A 14,735-nucleotide genomic window follows, 5' to 3' on the forward strand; every position below is an offset into this window, starting at 1 on the left:
GAGGCGATGGCCCCAGGCTCCGCGCACCTGTGGAACTGCGCGGGCGGCGCGGCGCTGCTGCCCCCTGCCGGCCGCGCCCGGTCCCACCTCCGTGTCCACCCAGGCCCGGGTGCCCTCGGGGTCCCTCGCGTCACTGTGGGCAGCGCCAAGCTATGGCTTCCCTTGGCGGAGTGGGGTGGGGCCGCGGGACGGCACAGAGCTCCCCCGCCGCGAATACGCTGGTTTAGTTGCTTCCCACAGATCACACACGGCCTTGCCTGTTCGCAGGGTCCCCTCCCGGCCTCAACCCGCTGCCAGGCAGCATGGGCCGCTGGTGACCTTGGGTCATCCTGGCCTCAATGCTTTTAGAGTAGAGGCCAGGTGGTGGCGGCGCCTGTAGGCCAGCATTCTGGGAGGCCCAGGAGGGGCGCTCGAGCCCAGGAGTTCTAGACCAACCTGGGGAACACAGCGAGACTCTCTCTCTTCAAAACAAAGCAAAACAAAAACAAAAAAAGAGTAGAGCCCATAGTACAGGATGATAGAGTAGCGCCTTAATGAATTTTACATTTTAATTGCATTTAAAATTAAAATGTGAATCTATATACAATCACATTTCAAAAATTCAAAAAGTGTGAAAAGGAACACATTCGAAAGGCTTGTGTCCACCTCTCTTTTCCACCGTCCTCTTTCCCATCCCACCCATTCTCCCACCAGGCTTAGTTTCTTGTGTTTCTTTATGCAAAATAAACAAAAGCAAATATATATTGTTTTTCCCACTCCGATGCAAAAGGCAGCACGGTATCCACACTGTTCTGAACTCTTTTTTTTTTTTTTTTTTTTTTTTTTTGGAGACAGGGTTTCACTCTGCTGCCCATACGGGAGTGCAGTGGCACAATCTCAACTCACTGTAGCCTCCACCTCCTGGTTTCAGGCGATTCTCCTGCTTCATCTGGACCACAGGCACACACCACCATGCCCGGCTAATTTTGTATTATTATTTTTTTCAAGATGGAGGCTTGCTCGGTTGCCCACAGCTGGAGTGCAATGGCACGATCTTGGCTCACTGCAACCTCCACCTCCCAGGTTCAAGCAATTCTCCTGCCTCAGCCTCCTGAGTAGCTGGGATTACAGGGGTGCGCCACCACACCTGGCTAATTTTTGTATTTTTAGTAGAGATGGGGTTTCACCATGTTGACTAGGCTGGTCTTGAACTCCTGACCTCATGATCTGCCCACCTCAGCCTCCCAAAGTACTGGGATTACAGGCGTGAGCCACCACACCCCGCCTAGTTTTTGTATTTTTTTTATTTTTTATTTTTTTGAGATGAAGTCTTTGCTCTTGTCTCCCAGGCTGGCGTGCAATGGCACCATCTCGGCTCACTGCAATCTCCACCTCCCAGGTTCAGGCAATTCTCTTGCCTTAGCCTCTTGAGTAACTGGGATTACAAATGCACACCACCACGCCTGGCTAATTTTTGTATTTTTAGTAGGCCAGGCTGGTCTCGAATTCCTGACCTCAGGTGATCCAGCCACCTCCCAAAGTGCTGGGATTACAGGTGTGAGGCAACGTGCCCAGCAAATTTTTGTATTTTAGTACTTGGAACTCCTGACCTCAGCTGATCCGCCCGCTTTGGCCTTCCAAACTGCTGGGATTACAGGCTGGAGCCACCACGCCTGGCCCGACAGAGTTCTAAGCATGTAGGAAGCATGCGAAGTCCACGCAAGTCCCTGGGCTAGGCTGCTAGCCTCCCTGCTTGGTACCTGGTGGCTGTTCCCCAGGAGGGCAGATAGACTCCCAGCTATCTGCCCTCTTGGCATTGTGAGCTCCCTGGCCCATCCCTAGGCTGCACTGCACTTCCCAGTCAGGGCAGTGCCTGGACCCTCCAAATACAGCTCCTGCCACGGCCTCTCCCAAATCCCAGGGGCAAACGGGGCGTTGATGCACTTAGCTCAGCCCTCACACTCTCCTGCCACTGACCCTGAGAAGGGGCAGCTGGCACCAGAGAGTCTCTGAGCTGAACCTGGGCTCATCCTGCAAAGTCCTTCCTAGGGAGACTGGCATGCAGGCAAGGGGCTCAGCTCCTGAAGGCCCCCAGACTCCCATAGGAGGGGAGGGGATTCCAGGGACAGGCAGAGGGAAGGCTCCTGGGGAGTCAGTTGCCCTCCAGAGCCCAGGCTTACGGGTGGGTTGAGCAGATGGAGCTACTGCCCAGTGCTGTTTCCCCATGCCCTGACTCCAAGTGACCCCACTGACTGCTGCCCCTGTGGCTCCAGCCATGGATGGGTCCCAGCCTTTGACTGGCTGTACTTCATTGGGGTGATGGTTAATTTTCGGTGTCAACTTAACTGCATCAAGGGACACCTAGATAGCTGGTAAAGCAGCGTCTTGTGAGGCTGCTTCCAGAGAAGACTGGCGTATGAGTTGGTGGGCTGAGTGGGGAAGGCACCCTGTCAATATGGGAGGGTACCATCCAATCAGCTGGGAGCCCCGATAGGACAAAAAGGCAGAGGAAGGGGAAATTTGCTGTCTCTCTTCTGGAGCTGGGACATCAGAAGTCTAAGGGTCTTGACCTTTAGAGCTGGGACTTGCACCAGCAGCCCCCCAGGTTCTCAGGCCTTCAGCCTCAGACTGAGTCACGCCTTTAGCTTCCCTGGTTCAGAGGCTTTCAGACTTGAACTGAGCCATGCTCCCAGCAGCCCCAGGTCTCCAGGCGGCCTGTCGTAGGACTTCTCAGGCCTCCATAATCATGTGAGCCAATTCACCTAATAAATCCCTCCTCATGTATCTGTCTGTCTCCTATCTCTATCTATCTATCTATCTATCTATCTATCTATCTATCTATCTATCTGTCTGTCTGTCTGTCTGTCTGTCTGTCTATCTATATATCTATCTATCTGCATGCTACAGGCTCTGTATCTCTGGAGAACCCTAATACCGTTAGGATGCAAATTGGAAGGGACACCACCTGTTAAATAGTCCTGCTGAAAGAATCAATCCTAAATCTTATCAAGACTTGAGATCCAGGTGGGGCGCAGTGACTCAGGGCTGTAATCCTGGCACTTTGGGAGGCCAAGGCAGGCAGATCACTTGAGGTCAGGAGTTCAAGACCAGCCTGGACAACTTGGTGAAACCCCATCTCTACAAAAATTAGCCAGGCATGATGGTGGGAGACTGTAATCCCAGCTACTCCGGAGGCTGAGGGGCGAGAATCGCTTGAACCGGGAGGCGGAGCTTGCACTGAGGCGAGATCGTGCCATTGTACTCCAGCCTGGGCAACAGAGTGAGACTCCATCTCAAAACAAAACAAAACAAAACAAAACAAAAAAAAAACCAAAACAAAAAAACACAAAACAAACAAAAAAAGAACTCCGTCAGTTCTTTGGTTCTGACTGTGATCAGAACCAAAGAATCAGGCAGAGGTTCATATGCTTGTAATCCCAGCACTTTGGGAGGCCAAGGCAGGTGGATCGCTTGAGCTCAGGAGTTTGAGACCAGCTTGGGCAACATGTCGAAACCCCGTATCTGCCAAAAAATACAAAATTTAGCTGAGTGTGGTGGGGAGGCTGAGGTAGGAGTATTGCTTGAGCCCAGGAGGTTGAGGCTACAGTGAGTCGAGACTCAGTCACTGCACTCCAGCCTGGGCAATGGAGGGAGACCCTGCCTCTAAAAAAAAAAAAAAGAAAAGAAAAGAAAAGAAAAAAAGAACTCTGTCTACTAGTGTTTCCTTCCTCCCTCCTCTTCATCTCTGTTAGGTTTTAAAATTTCCTTGATCAAGCTTCTCTTGCCCTTTCTTTTCTCTCTCTTTCTCTCTAGCTTCTCCTTTCTTCCATTCCCTCCTCTCCTTTTCTTTTTATTGCCCCTTTCCCACAAGAAACCAGCCTGTCTTCAACGTGGTACACTGGACTGAGCAGAAGGAGTCAGGCTGGCGCACCTGGCCCAGGGGCAGCTGGGAGCCTGAATCTCTAGGGCTCTCTCCTCTGCCTGCACTTGGAGCCATGACCCAGCCTGACCCTCCACAGGGATCGTGCCAAGGGCTCTGTTCCTTGCCAGCATTTCAGGCACTTTGGGCCAGAGTTTCCTGGAGCAAGTGACGATGGGTGGGGAGAGGACAGTACGGACATAGGAAGGGAACAGGGGGACATGGCAAAGGCAGAAGCTGGGCAGGGCTGGGATGGGAGCACCCCATCAAGAGCACTGGGCGGAGGAGAGCTGTCCGTTGGGCTAGGAAGCTCCCTGAGTTACTTTCTTTCTTTCTTTTTATTTTTTTTTTGAGACAGAGTCTTGCTCTCTTGCCCAGGCTGGAGTGCAGTGGCGCTATCTCGGCTCACTGCAAGCTCCGCCTCCCGGGTTCACGCCATTCTCCTGCCTCAGCCTCCTGAGTAGCTGGGACTACAGGCGCCCGCCACCTCGCCCGGCTAATTTTTTGTATTTTTAGCAGAGACGGGGTTTCACCATGTTAGCCAGGATGGTCTCGATCTCCTGACCTTGTGATCCGCCCACCTTGGCCTCCCAAAGTGCTGGGATTACAGGTGTGAGTCACTGCACCTGGCCTTTTTTTTGTTTTTTTAAGAGACAAGGTCTCTGTCGCCTAGGCTGGAGTGCAGTGGTGCAGTCCTCCCACATTAGTTTCCTGAGTAGCTGGGACTATAGGCACATGCCACTGTGCCAGGCCAGTTTTTTTTTGGAATTGGGGTCTCCCTGTGTTGCCCAGGCTGGTCTCAACTCCTGGCCTTAAAGAATCCTCCCGCCTCAGGCTCCAAAAGTGATTTATTCCTAAAACTCCTACAGCCTCTTTCCCCACCAGCCCCAGACTAGAGACCCCTACTGCACCTTCCCATCCCCCGCAGATAAGCAGAATAACTGGCCACCTCTGTTGTAGTGAGTTCAGGTGCCCACGCGATCTCGGGACCATTCCTCCCCAACTCCCCAGGTCCCTTCTGAAGACAGGAAGCACAGGGAGAACAGAGAATGCCAAAGGTTGAGCTCATTGCCTCTGTGGCATCAATACCTGACACTTGGTCCTATCCTGAATGTAAACTCTGCATGTGGTAAGGAGGGCAAGAGCAAGAGGCACTATGAGAATGACAAGGTGAAGCGACAGGCAGAGACAGGCCCGAGGGCTCCAGTGACAAGCTGGAGGGCTCCAGTGGCAAGGTGGAGGTTGCAGTGAGCCGAGATCGTGCCACTGCACTCCAGCCTGGGCGACAGAGTCAGACTCGGTCTCAAAAAAAAAAAAGACAAGGTATGGTGGCTCACACCTGTAATCCCAGCACTTTGGGAGGTGGAGGCAGGAGAATTACTGGCCAGGAGTTCTAGACCAGCCTGAGTGACATAGTGAGACCGTGCCTAGAAAAAAAAATTAGCTGGGCATGGTGATGCATGCCTGTGATCCCAGCTACTCGGAGGCTGAGGTGGGAGGATTGGTTGAGGTCAAGGCTGCAGTGAACTTTGATCGCGCCACTGAACTCCATCCTGAGCGACAGATAACCTGTCACACACACAAAAAAGGAACCCAGGCTTTTCTGCTTAAATCTAAATCATTGAAAAATAGACAAGGGACAGATGAAAATAAAAATATCAGCTTTGTTACTGCTAAAAGCTTGTTGGAGAACACCACTTATTTGGGAGACAACACGGGCTTGCTGATGCTACCCTTGATTACAGGTATCTACCTGTCCTTGGCACAGGTATAAAGCCCAGCCCTCAGCACTGCAGGGACAGGCAGAACACACACTTCCGGTGGACCAGCTGGCTTCTAAAGAGGAGAGGGGACCAACCCACATATGCTTGGTTCTTCCTTCCCAGCTTCTCTCAGGTAAGTCACGTTTCCTCTTCCCCAGGTAGAGAGAGGCCAGGAGTATTATTATTATTATTATTTTTTTTTTTTTTTTGAGACGGAGTCTCGCTCTGTCGCCCTGGCTGGAGTGCAGTGGCCGGATCTCAGCTCACTGCAAGCTCCGCCTCCCGGGTTTACGCCATTCTCCTGCCTCAGCCTCCCGAGTAGCTGGGACTACAGGCGCCTGCCACCTCGCCCGGCTAGTTTTTTTGTATTTTTTAGTAGAGACGGGGTTTCACCATATTAGCCAGGATAGTCTTGATCTCCTGACCTCGTGATCCGCCCGTCTCGGCCTCCCAAAGTGCTGGGATTACAGGCTTGAGCCACCGTGCCCGGCCGCCAGGAGTATTATTAATAGAAGTCCCATTTTCAGGGAAACATGACGAGTAGGAAATACATATTCCTTCCCTACAGAGAACTCCACCTTCTCAGAATTCTCTTTTAGCAAGACTGAGTGTGTGTGTGTGTGTGTGTGTGTGTGTGTGTGTGAGAGAGAGAGAGAGAGACAGAGAGATGGAGAGAGATAGAGAGACAGAACGAGAGAGACAGAAAGAGAGAGAGAGAGAGACAGTGAGCAGTAAACCCTTCTGCAAGCCCTTCCTGACCCCCAGCCAGGGGGACCCGCCCATCTCTCTGTGGCCTGTTACCCATCCTCCACCCCTGTTCTTCCAGCCACAGCTTCCCTGCCATTCCTGTGCTGGGAACCGACTTCTCTTTTCTTTTGTCTGCCTCCTACTGGTGTGAGGTAGGATATGCCAATTTCCCTCCTTTTATCCTTTATTCCTTCTCATGTGGAAAAGCAACCATGACTTTTAGCCAGCATAAGGCTATATTTTCTAGCCTTCTTTGCTGCTAGGCATGGCCATGTGGTTAAGTTTTGGCCAATGAGGTGTAAGCAGAAGTGGTGTAACAGACCCCTTGGAACTGCACCTGTAGGGAAATGGCATACCCCTTTTTGTCTCTTTCCTGGTGGCTGGCATGTGAACATAAGGGCTGGAGCCTGAGCAGCTATCTTAGACCACGAAGTAGCAGCTGTGCAGTGAAGGCCGTGAAGGAGCAAAATAGGAGCCTGGGTACCTAACAAGTTTGTGGAACCACAATACCAAGACTGTGTTGTTCTCTGCCAACTACTTCGTTTATGTGAGAGAAACACATTTCTTTCTTATTTAAGCCACTGCTCTTTGGAGGTTTCTGTGACTTGCAGCCAAACCTAATCCTAACTAATAGAAAATGTGTGTGGGTGATAGCAGGTTTACAGATGTCTAGATGCAGACACATGTTTGCAAGTTTGTGGAGAAAGTAGGAGTATGAACAGTCATTTACCTGTTGCTTTTTTTTTTTTTTTTTGAGATGGAGTCTCACTCTGTCACCCAGGCTGGAGTGCAATGGTGTAGTCTCGGCTCACTGCAACCTCCACCTCCCGGGTTCAAGTGATTCCCCAGCCTCGGCCTCCCGAGTAGCTGGGATTACAGATGCGTGCCAACATGCCCAGCTAATTTTTGTATTTTTAGTAGAGACGTGGTTTCACCATGTTGGCCCGGCTGGTCTTGAACTCCTGACCTCAGGTGATCTGCCCACCTCCACCTCCCAAAGTGCTAGGATTACAGGTGTGAGCCACCACGCCTGGCCTCACCTGCCTATTAATGTTAACTGAGCACCCATCATGTGCAAGGCACCATGCATAACGGGACCTGTGAAGGAGACAGAGGTGAATCAGAGAGACACTGCCCTCAAGCAGCTTAGAGTCCAGGGCATCGAGCTTGTACATGCATGAGGTTGGAACTTCCCACAGTGTATCTTCTGTTCTGTCACCTTTCCTGAAAATAACTGGCTCACCTCGTATTCCTGCCAGGAATAGCTGCTGTTTTATGGTGTTCGGGCCACAACAGAGGATGACTGAAAGCAAAGCAGGCCTGAGAGAAAAATATGGATCGTTTGAGATGAGCAGGGCCCACAGATATGAGTGCTGGGGCACCAGTTGAACAGAATTGTGGTTATATAGGTGTGGCTGGGGGCTGGGGATGGAGAACAGGGAGTAGCATCTGTTCTGGGATGGGAAGTGCATGGTCTCCAGAACATACTGGTCCAGCATCTGCTCAGAGACATACTAACTCCTAACGCAGAACTTCCTAAAGTGGGTCAGCAGCATGAGCATCCTGGGGAGCTGATCAGATATGCACGTCCAAACTCCAAGGGGCGCACCATCAATCTGTGTTTTTAGGAGACCTCCAGGTGATTCTGATGGATGCTCAAGGTAGAGAATCCTGGACTTCTGAAGCCAGGTAGGAAGGCGGGGCAAGTCAGTGCACAGAAGGCTACAAATTCCAAATATAGTGTAATCCAAGCATCGAAGCTCCCTCTGAGACAAAAGCTAATTTAACAAACCCCACGAGTAACATGTGATTGAAAACTGGCGAGGCCCTTCTAATTAACATCCATGGTCCATTTGTACAGAGGGTACAAAACATAATCTGGATAAACTCAGAAGACGTGCTGATGTAAAGACTTGGGAAGTCTCCAAATTCAATCAAGTGAACGGAGCAAATATTCTGAACTTGAATGTGAAAGAACATCAATGTGAGTGTGTCGTAACACGACTGGGAAACAAAATAAAGATGTGTTAAGTAACAGCAGGGCAAGGGGTCTGCTTACAATGTAAGCCACAGAGCCCGAGTTTGTTAGTGTTTATTCAGCATTGCCCAAAGATAGAGCTGGGGTTGCAGAATATGTGCTCCGTGCATCTGGCAGAATGGGAAGACATCTAGAACAGTACAGGGTAGACATGAGTGCCCTTGTTTCTGGAAGTGCAAACTCTTTAACATGGCAAGCCTTAGCTGTGAGATTTCTCCTTAGAGGATGGTTCTTACCTTTTTCTGGCTTATGAACCCAGAGAATCTAATAGACTTACCACATTCACACACAGTCTTTGATTCAATAATCATGTTGGAATCTCCCGAAGTGCACCTTTTGTCATCTTTCTCTGAAACAAACAGACAAACCAACCAAACCAACTAAAACAACAGCAAAACCCAGCCCATTTCTGGTTCTTGCCTTGGATGGGCTGCAATGGTCTTATGGCATTCAGTCCACAATGGAGGAAGGATGAAAGCAAGGCAGGCCCATGTGGGGAACACTGTTGAATTAGGCTGAGGAAGGATGAAAGCAAGGCAGGCCCATGTGGGGAACACTGTTGAATTAGGCTGAGAACTCCTAAAGATTAATAACGCTAAGTGTGACATAGTCCTGATCACCAAGATATTAGTTGTCTTTTGCTGTGTAATGAATTACCCCAAAGTGTAATGACTTAAAACAACAAACCTTCATTATCTCCCTGTTTCTGAGGGTTAGGAATTCAGGAGTGACTTAGCTGGGTGGTTTTGCCTCAGGGTGGTTTTGCCTCAGGGTGGTTCATGAGGTTTTGGTCAAGGGGTCTGCCAGGAATGGAGGTTCCACCTCCAAGCTTATCTCTCCTGACTACTGGTAGGATGCCTCAGATCCTCACCATGTGGGCCTTTCTACAGGGCTGCTTGAATGGCCTCACCACATGACATCTCTGCCATGCGTCTAGCTTTCCTAGAATGAGTAATCCAAATGAGGGCAAGGTGGAGGTCACCGTATCTTTTATGACCTAGCCTTGGAAATCAACTACACTCACTTCTGTCCCATGTTATTTATTAAGAAGTCAGTGAAGCCCAGCCCACACTCAATGGGAGGGGAATTAGAATGAGACTCCAGCTTTTTTTTTTTTTTTTTTTTTTGAGACAGAGTCTCACTCTGTTGCTCAGGCTGGAGTATAGTGGCACACAATCTTGGCTCACTGCAACCTCTGCCTCCTGAGTTCAAGCGATCCTCCCACCTTAGCCTCCTAGAGTAGCTGGGACTACAGGTGTGTGTCACCATGACTGGCTAATTTTTTTTTTTTTTTCTATATACTTTTTGTGGAGACAGGGTTTTGCCCTGTTGCCCAGGCTGGTCTGGAATTCCTGGGCTCAAGTGATCCACCTGCGTTGGCCTCCCAATTGTTGGGATTACAGGCATGAACCACCACACCCACCCAACTCCAGCTTTTTTTTTTGGAGACAGAGTCCACTCTGTCGCTCAGGCTACAGTGCAGTGGCTCAATCTCAGCTCACTGCAACCTCTGCCTCCTATGTTCAAGTGATTCTCCTTCCTTAGCCTCCCGAGTAGCTGGGATTACAGGCACACACCACCATGCCTGGCTAATTTTTGTATTTTTAGTAGAGACAGTTTCACCATGTTGGCCAGGCTGGTCTCAAACTCCTGACCTCAGATGATCCACCCACCTTGGCCCCCCAAAGTGCCGGCATTACAGGCATGAGCCACTGTGCCTGGCCTTTTTTTCTTTCTTTCTTTCTTTTTGAGATCGAGTCTTACTCTGTTGCCCAGGCTGGAGTACAGTGGTGCGATCTCAGCTCACTGCAACCTTCACCTCCCAGGTTCAAGCAATCCTCCGGCCCAGCCTCCCGAGTACCTGGGATTACAGGCACATGACCAGCTAATTTTTGTATTTTTAGTAGAGACAGGGTTTCACCATGTTGGCCAGGCTGGTCTTGAACTCCTGACCTCAGGTGATCCACCTACCTTGGCCTCCCAAAGTGCTGGGATTGCAGGTGTGAGCCACTGCGCTTGGCTAAACTTTTAAGGAGCCGATTGTCAAAAAAACTGTGGGCATATTTAAAAGACATCATACCAATAAATTTCTAATGACTAAATCAGTTTCTAGGTAGTTTAATAGAAGGAAGGGATTAGGAACATTGCAATCCTAGAGGGCTATGTCCCCTGGCAGGATTTAAGGGTTGGGCTATTGTGAGTTTGACTGACTTAAGTTAGTCTTCTAAATTCTGATCAACTGTAGTTGAACTGAATTAAGATTTTTTTTTTTTTTTTTTTTTTGAGACGGAGTCTGGCTCTGCCGCCCAGGCTGGAGTGCAGTGGCCGGATCTCAGCTCACCGCCTCCCGGGTTTACGCCATTCTCCTGCCTCAGCCTCCGGAGTAGCTGGGACCACAGGCGCCCGCCACCTCGCCCGGCTAGTTTTTTGTATTTTTTAGTAGAGACGAGGTTTCACCGTGTTTGCCAGCATGGTCTCGCTCTCCTGACCTCGTGATCCGCCCGCCTGGGCCTCCCAAAGTGCTGGGATTACAGGCTTGAGCCACTGCGCCCGGCTGTATTTTTTTTTTTTTTTTTTTTGAGACGGAGTCCCGCTCTGTCACCCAGGCTGGCATGCTGGCATGCAGTAGCGCGATCTCGGCTCACCGCAATCTTCACCTCCTGGGCTCCAGCGATTCTCCTGCCTCAGCCTCCCAAATAGCTGGGATTACAGGCATGTGCCACCACGCCCGGTTAATTTTGTAGTTTTAGTAGAGACAAGGTTTCTCCACGTTGATCAGGCTGGTCTCGAACGCCTGACCTCAGGTGAGCTGCCTGCTCCGGCCTCCCAAAGTGCTGGGATTACAGGCGTGAGCCACCATGCCCGGCCAATTTTTTGTATTTTTAGTAGAGACGGGGTTTCACTATGTTGGCCAGGCTGGTCTTGAACTCCTGACATCATGATCCACCCGCCTCAGCCTCCCAAAGTGCTGGGATTACAGGTGTGAGCCACCGTGCCTGGCCCTATTTTATTATTTTTAAAATAGAGAAGGGGTCTCCCTATGTTGCCCAGGGGTGATCTGGAACTCCTGGATTCAAGCGTTCCTCCCACCTTGACCTTCCAAAGTGCTGGGATTACAGGGGTGAGCCACGGCACCCTGGCCTGCTAACTTGTGGGGTAGTACAGTCTCTGTCCATACCCTCAACTCCCTGCCTCTCTGCTAGTCCTAAATACATTGTAGGCTCCCGCGTTTTTAGTGTAGCTATACCTATGAACGGGCCAAAGAATCTGAGGGCATCCTACACATTTCAAAGGGTGGGAATGGAGACTTCTCTTTCTCCAGCAGAATCTCCCCTCATGACCGGGGACTACCAGATCCAGCTCTGCTAGGGGCCTCCATGGACGGAGTCGGCTTCCTCTCTCAGTGACCGAAGTCCATTCTTTGCTCATTCACCCTTGTGTCTACTGCGGGAGCCGCGCAGCGGACACAGTTGTGTTCCCTAAGTGTTTGCCGATTTAGTCATCCGGCCCTCTCTGGAGTAGTTATTTTGTATCGTGTATTACATTCCTGCCTCTACCTCTCCGCAGTGCGCGCGTGGGGGCGGGCTCAGGTGCGCAGTCTCCCTATCCGCGGGGAGGGCGTCAGCGGGTTTGCACACTTAAAGACTTAACAATTGGCGCGCGACGACCGTCCCTTGACTGACACGGGCCCAGAGGGCCTGAACACCACTAAGGGTCTGCCCCAGCGACCGGTCCCTGAAGTCAAGGTTGAGACTCCCGGCCCAGACAGTCCGCGAAGCTGAGGGAGGTCGGTCTGGGGCCTGCCGCGCGTGTTCCCGGGATCCGCAGGCGCGGGGCGACAGTGCAGGCGCCCCCGCCCAGGCCGTGCCCACCGTGCGCCGAGGCCCGCTCACCGCGATCTCGGTCTAGGAAGCGGCGGGACCTCGCACTTCCTTACAACGTAGCCCCTGTGTGGCCAGAGGGTCGAGTTCCGTAGGCGCCGACTGGCTCCGCGCGCTTACAGGACTACAACTCCCGTGATGCCGCGCGCGCCGACCGCTGATTGGCTGCGCGGCGGGCGGACTCGCGGGCGGGCGGTACGCTGTGCACGTGCGCGCGGCGACGGCCGGATGGCTGCGTGGGGCTGTGTGGCTTCGCTCGGCGCAGCGCGCTGGCTTTGCTGGCGGGCGGCGCGCGCGGCTGCGGGGCTTCTGGGCCGCCCCTCCCGCAGGAGCTATGCTGTGGGCCCAGCTCAGGTGAGGACGTCCGGGTTCCGGCCGAGCCAGTCGCCACTCAGGGCCGGAGGCGGGGCGGGGAGCCGCGGGGAAGGAGGGACGGCCGGGCTGGCATCCCCGCCTCCTGGAAACTGCCTGGACAGTCGTCGCGCCCGAGTGCGTCTAGCTCTTGCCGGGGGCCCGATGTGCCCTCCCTCCCCCTGACTCGCCCGCGGCCTCGGAAACGCTACTCCCGCGGGAGAGCGCTGGTCAGGACGGCCTCGGCCAGGCTGCTCGTCAGCCCCTGCGCTTCCCGGAGGTGTCCGCGTCCCTGTTTTCCCTGTGCGTTTTCTGATTTCCACCATGAGGTCGTTTGGGCCGTGTTTTTCATCTGCATGTGGAGGAGACGGGGCCACGCGCCGGGAGCCGCGCCTGCGGGTGCGCCGCCCCCAAGTGCGTGTGGGTTTGGTGCGGGCCTTGGGATCGGTTCAGCTCGCGGTGACCTTGGCTGAGCGCTGGAGGCTCCGCGGGCGGGAGCAGGAGGGCTGGAGCCGGCGCCTGCTGTGTGTCCGGCACGATAGTGATGTGTGAGCCTCCCCGACGCTTCGGAGGAGGTGTGACCTTGTGTGGTGAGGAAGCCACAGCGGGAGACGGCTGTGCCGGGACATTAAACCTGATTGGTCAGATCCACGGCTCTCACGCTCCCTTGGGCCGTTTTGCCTTTTCCTGTAAAAGGAACCACTTTGTCTTCTAAACCCACAAGTAATATTTTACATTAACATACTGATTTCACAGTAATCCTTGCTTGTTTTTGTTTGTTTTTTGTTTTTTTTAGACAGCGTCTCACTCTGTCACCAGGCTGGAGTGCAGTGGCGCAAGTGGCTCAATATCTGCTCACTGCAACCTCCGCCTCCCAGGTTTAAGCGATTCTCCTACCTCAGCTTCCTGCGTAGCAGGGATTACAGGTGCGCGCCACCACACCTGGCTAATTTTTGTATTTTTAGTAGAGACAGGGTTTCACCATGTTGGCCAGGCTGGTCTCGAACTTGACCTCAGATGATCCGCCCATCTTGGCTTCCCAGAGTGGTGAGATTGCAGGCGTGAGCCACTGCGCCCGGCCAAACTACTTACATTAAAAAAAACGCATAGTGCTTACTTTATGCCAGGTTCTCCACAGTTATTCGTATAATCTTTATAACAACTCCGAGGAAAGTACGATTATTAGTCTTCCCATTTTATAGATGGAGCAGAGGCACAGAGAGGTTAAGCAGCTTACCCAAGGGCACACAGCTGGTAAGTGACAGAATCTGGAACTCAGGTAGTCTGGTGCCAGAGTCTAAGCTCTTAACAGCTGTGTTGTCTTTACGATTTTTACATATGGAGCAGCTGAGGTTCAAAGCAGCTGAGTGACTTGGCCAGTGTCACAACGCTAGAAGTGACCAAGATGGAAGTATGAAATGAGAATATGTTGATAAAAGGACTTACAAACTGTGAGGGTATAAATATAAGGAAATATTGCCCTCATTTGTAACTATTATATTGGCTCTAGCATCTCCGCAGAGTCCGGAGATGTTTCCAAGTGACTCTTCGGTAGAGTAGAAAAAGAAGAATGCAGCATAGCATAGAGTTTGAGCACGAGCTTTAGAATTGAATCCTGTGCAGTCTGTTAGCAGCTTCACTTAAGGCAAGTTACTTAGCTTTTCAAGCTTCCGTTTCCCCATCTATGTAATGGATCTATTACTTGTAATCCCAGCTACTCAGGAGGCTGAAGCAGGAGAATCCCTTGAACCTGGGAGGGAAGTTGCAGTGAGCGGGGATTGGGCCACTGCACTCCAGCCTGGGCAACAGAGCAAGACTCTATCAAAAAAAAAAAAAAAAAAGAAAATTAATCTTAACTTAGTGTAACTTTTTTTGCTTTACCAAGTTTTTAATTTTTAAAACTTTTTACTTTTTTGTAATAGCACTTAGCTTAAAACACAACACATTGTACAGCTGTACTAAATAGCTTCATTTATATCATTGTTCCATAGCTTTTTTCTTTCTTTTTTTCTTTTTTTTTTTTTTTTGTGACGGTATCTAGCTCTGTCACCCAGGCT

At 51.4% G+C, this 14,735-nt stretch overlaps 1 protein-coding gene across 5 annotated transcripts in view; it reads left to right on the forward strand.

Annotated features, from left to right (window-relative positions):
* The first annotated feature begins 5,716 nt into the window (after positions 1–5,716).
* HDHD5 (haloacid dehalogenase like hydrolase domain containing 5) overlaps positions 5,717–14,735 on the forward strand; it is a 34,646-nt gene continuing 25,627 nt past the window's right edge. For 2 of the 5 annotated variants that reach the window (XM_077948562.1, XM_077948563.1), the window contains exon 1: positions 12,529–12,681. In XM_077948562.1, the coding sequence (XP_077804688.1) occupies positions 12,556–12,681 (126 nt within the window). In that variant the 5' untranslated portion in view covers positions 12,529–12,555. 5 annotated transcript variants of the gene reach the window in all.

The sequence above is a fragment of the Macaca mulatta genome, chromosome 10 (assembly GCF_049350105.2).
Source record: "Macaca mulatta isolate MMU2019108-1 chromosome 10, T2T-MMU8v2.0, whole genome shotgun sequence".
In the NCBI taxonomy this organism is placed as follows: domain Eukaryota; kingdom Metazoa; phylum Chordata; class Mammalia; order Primates; family Cercopithecidae; genus Macaca; species Macaca mulatta.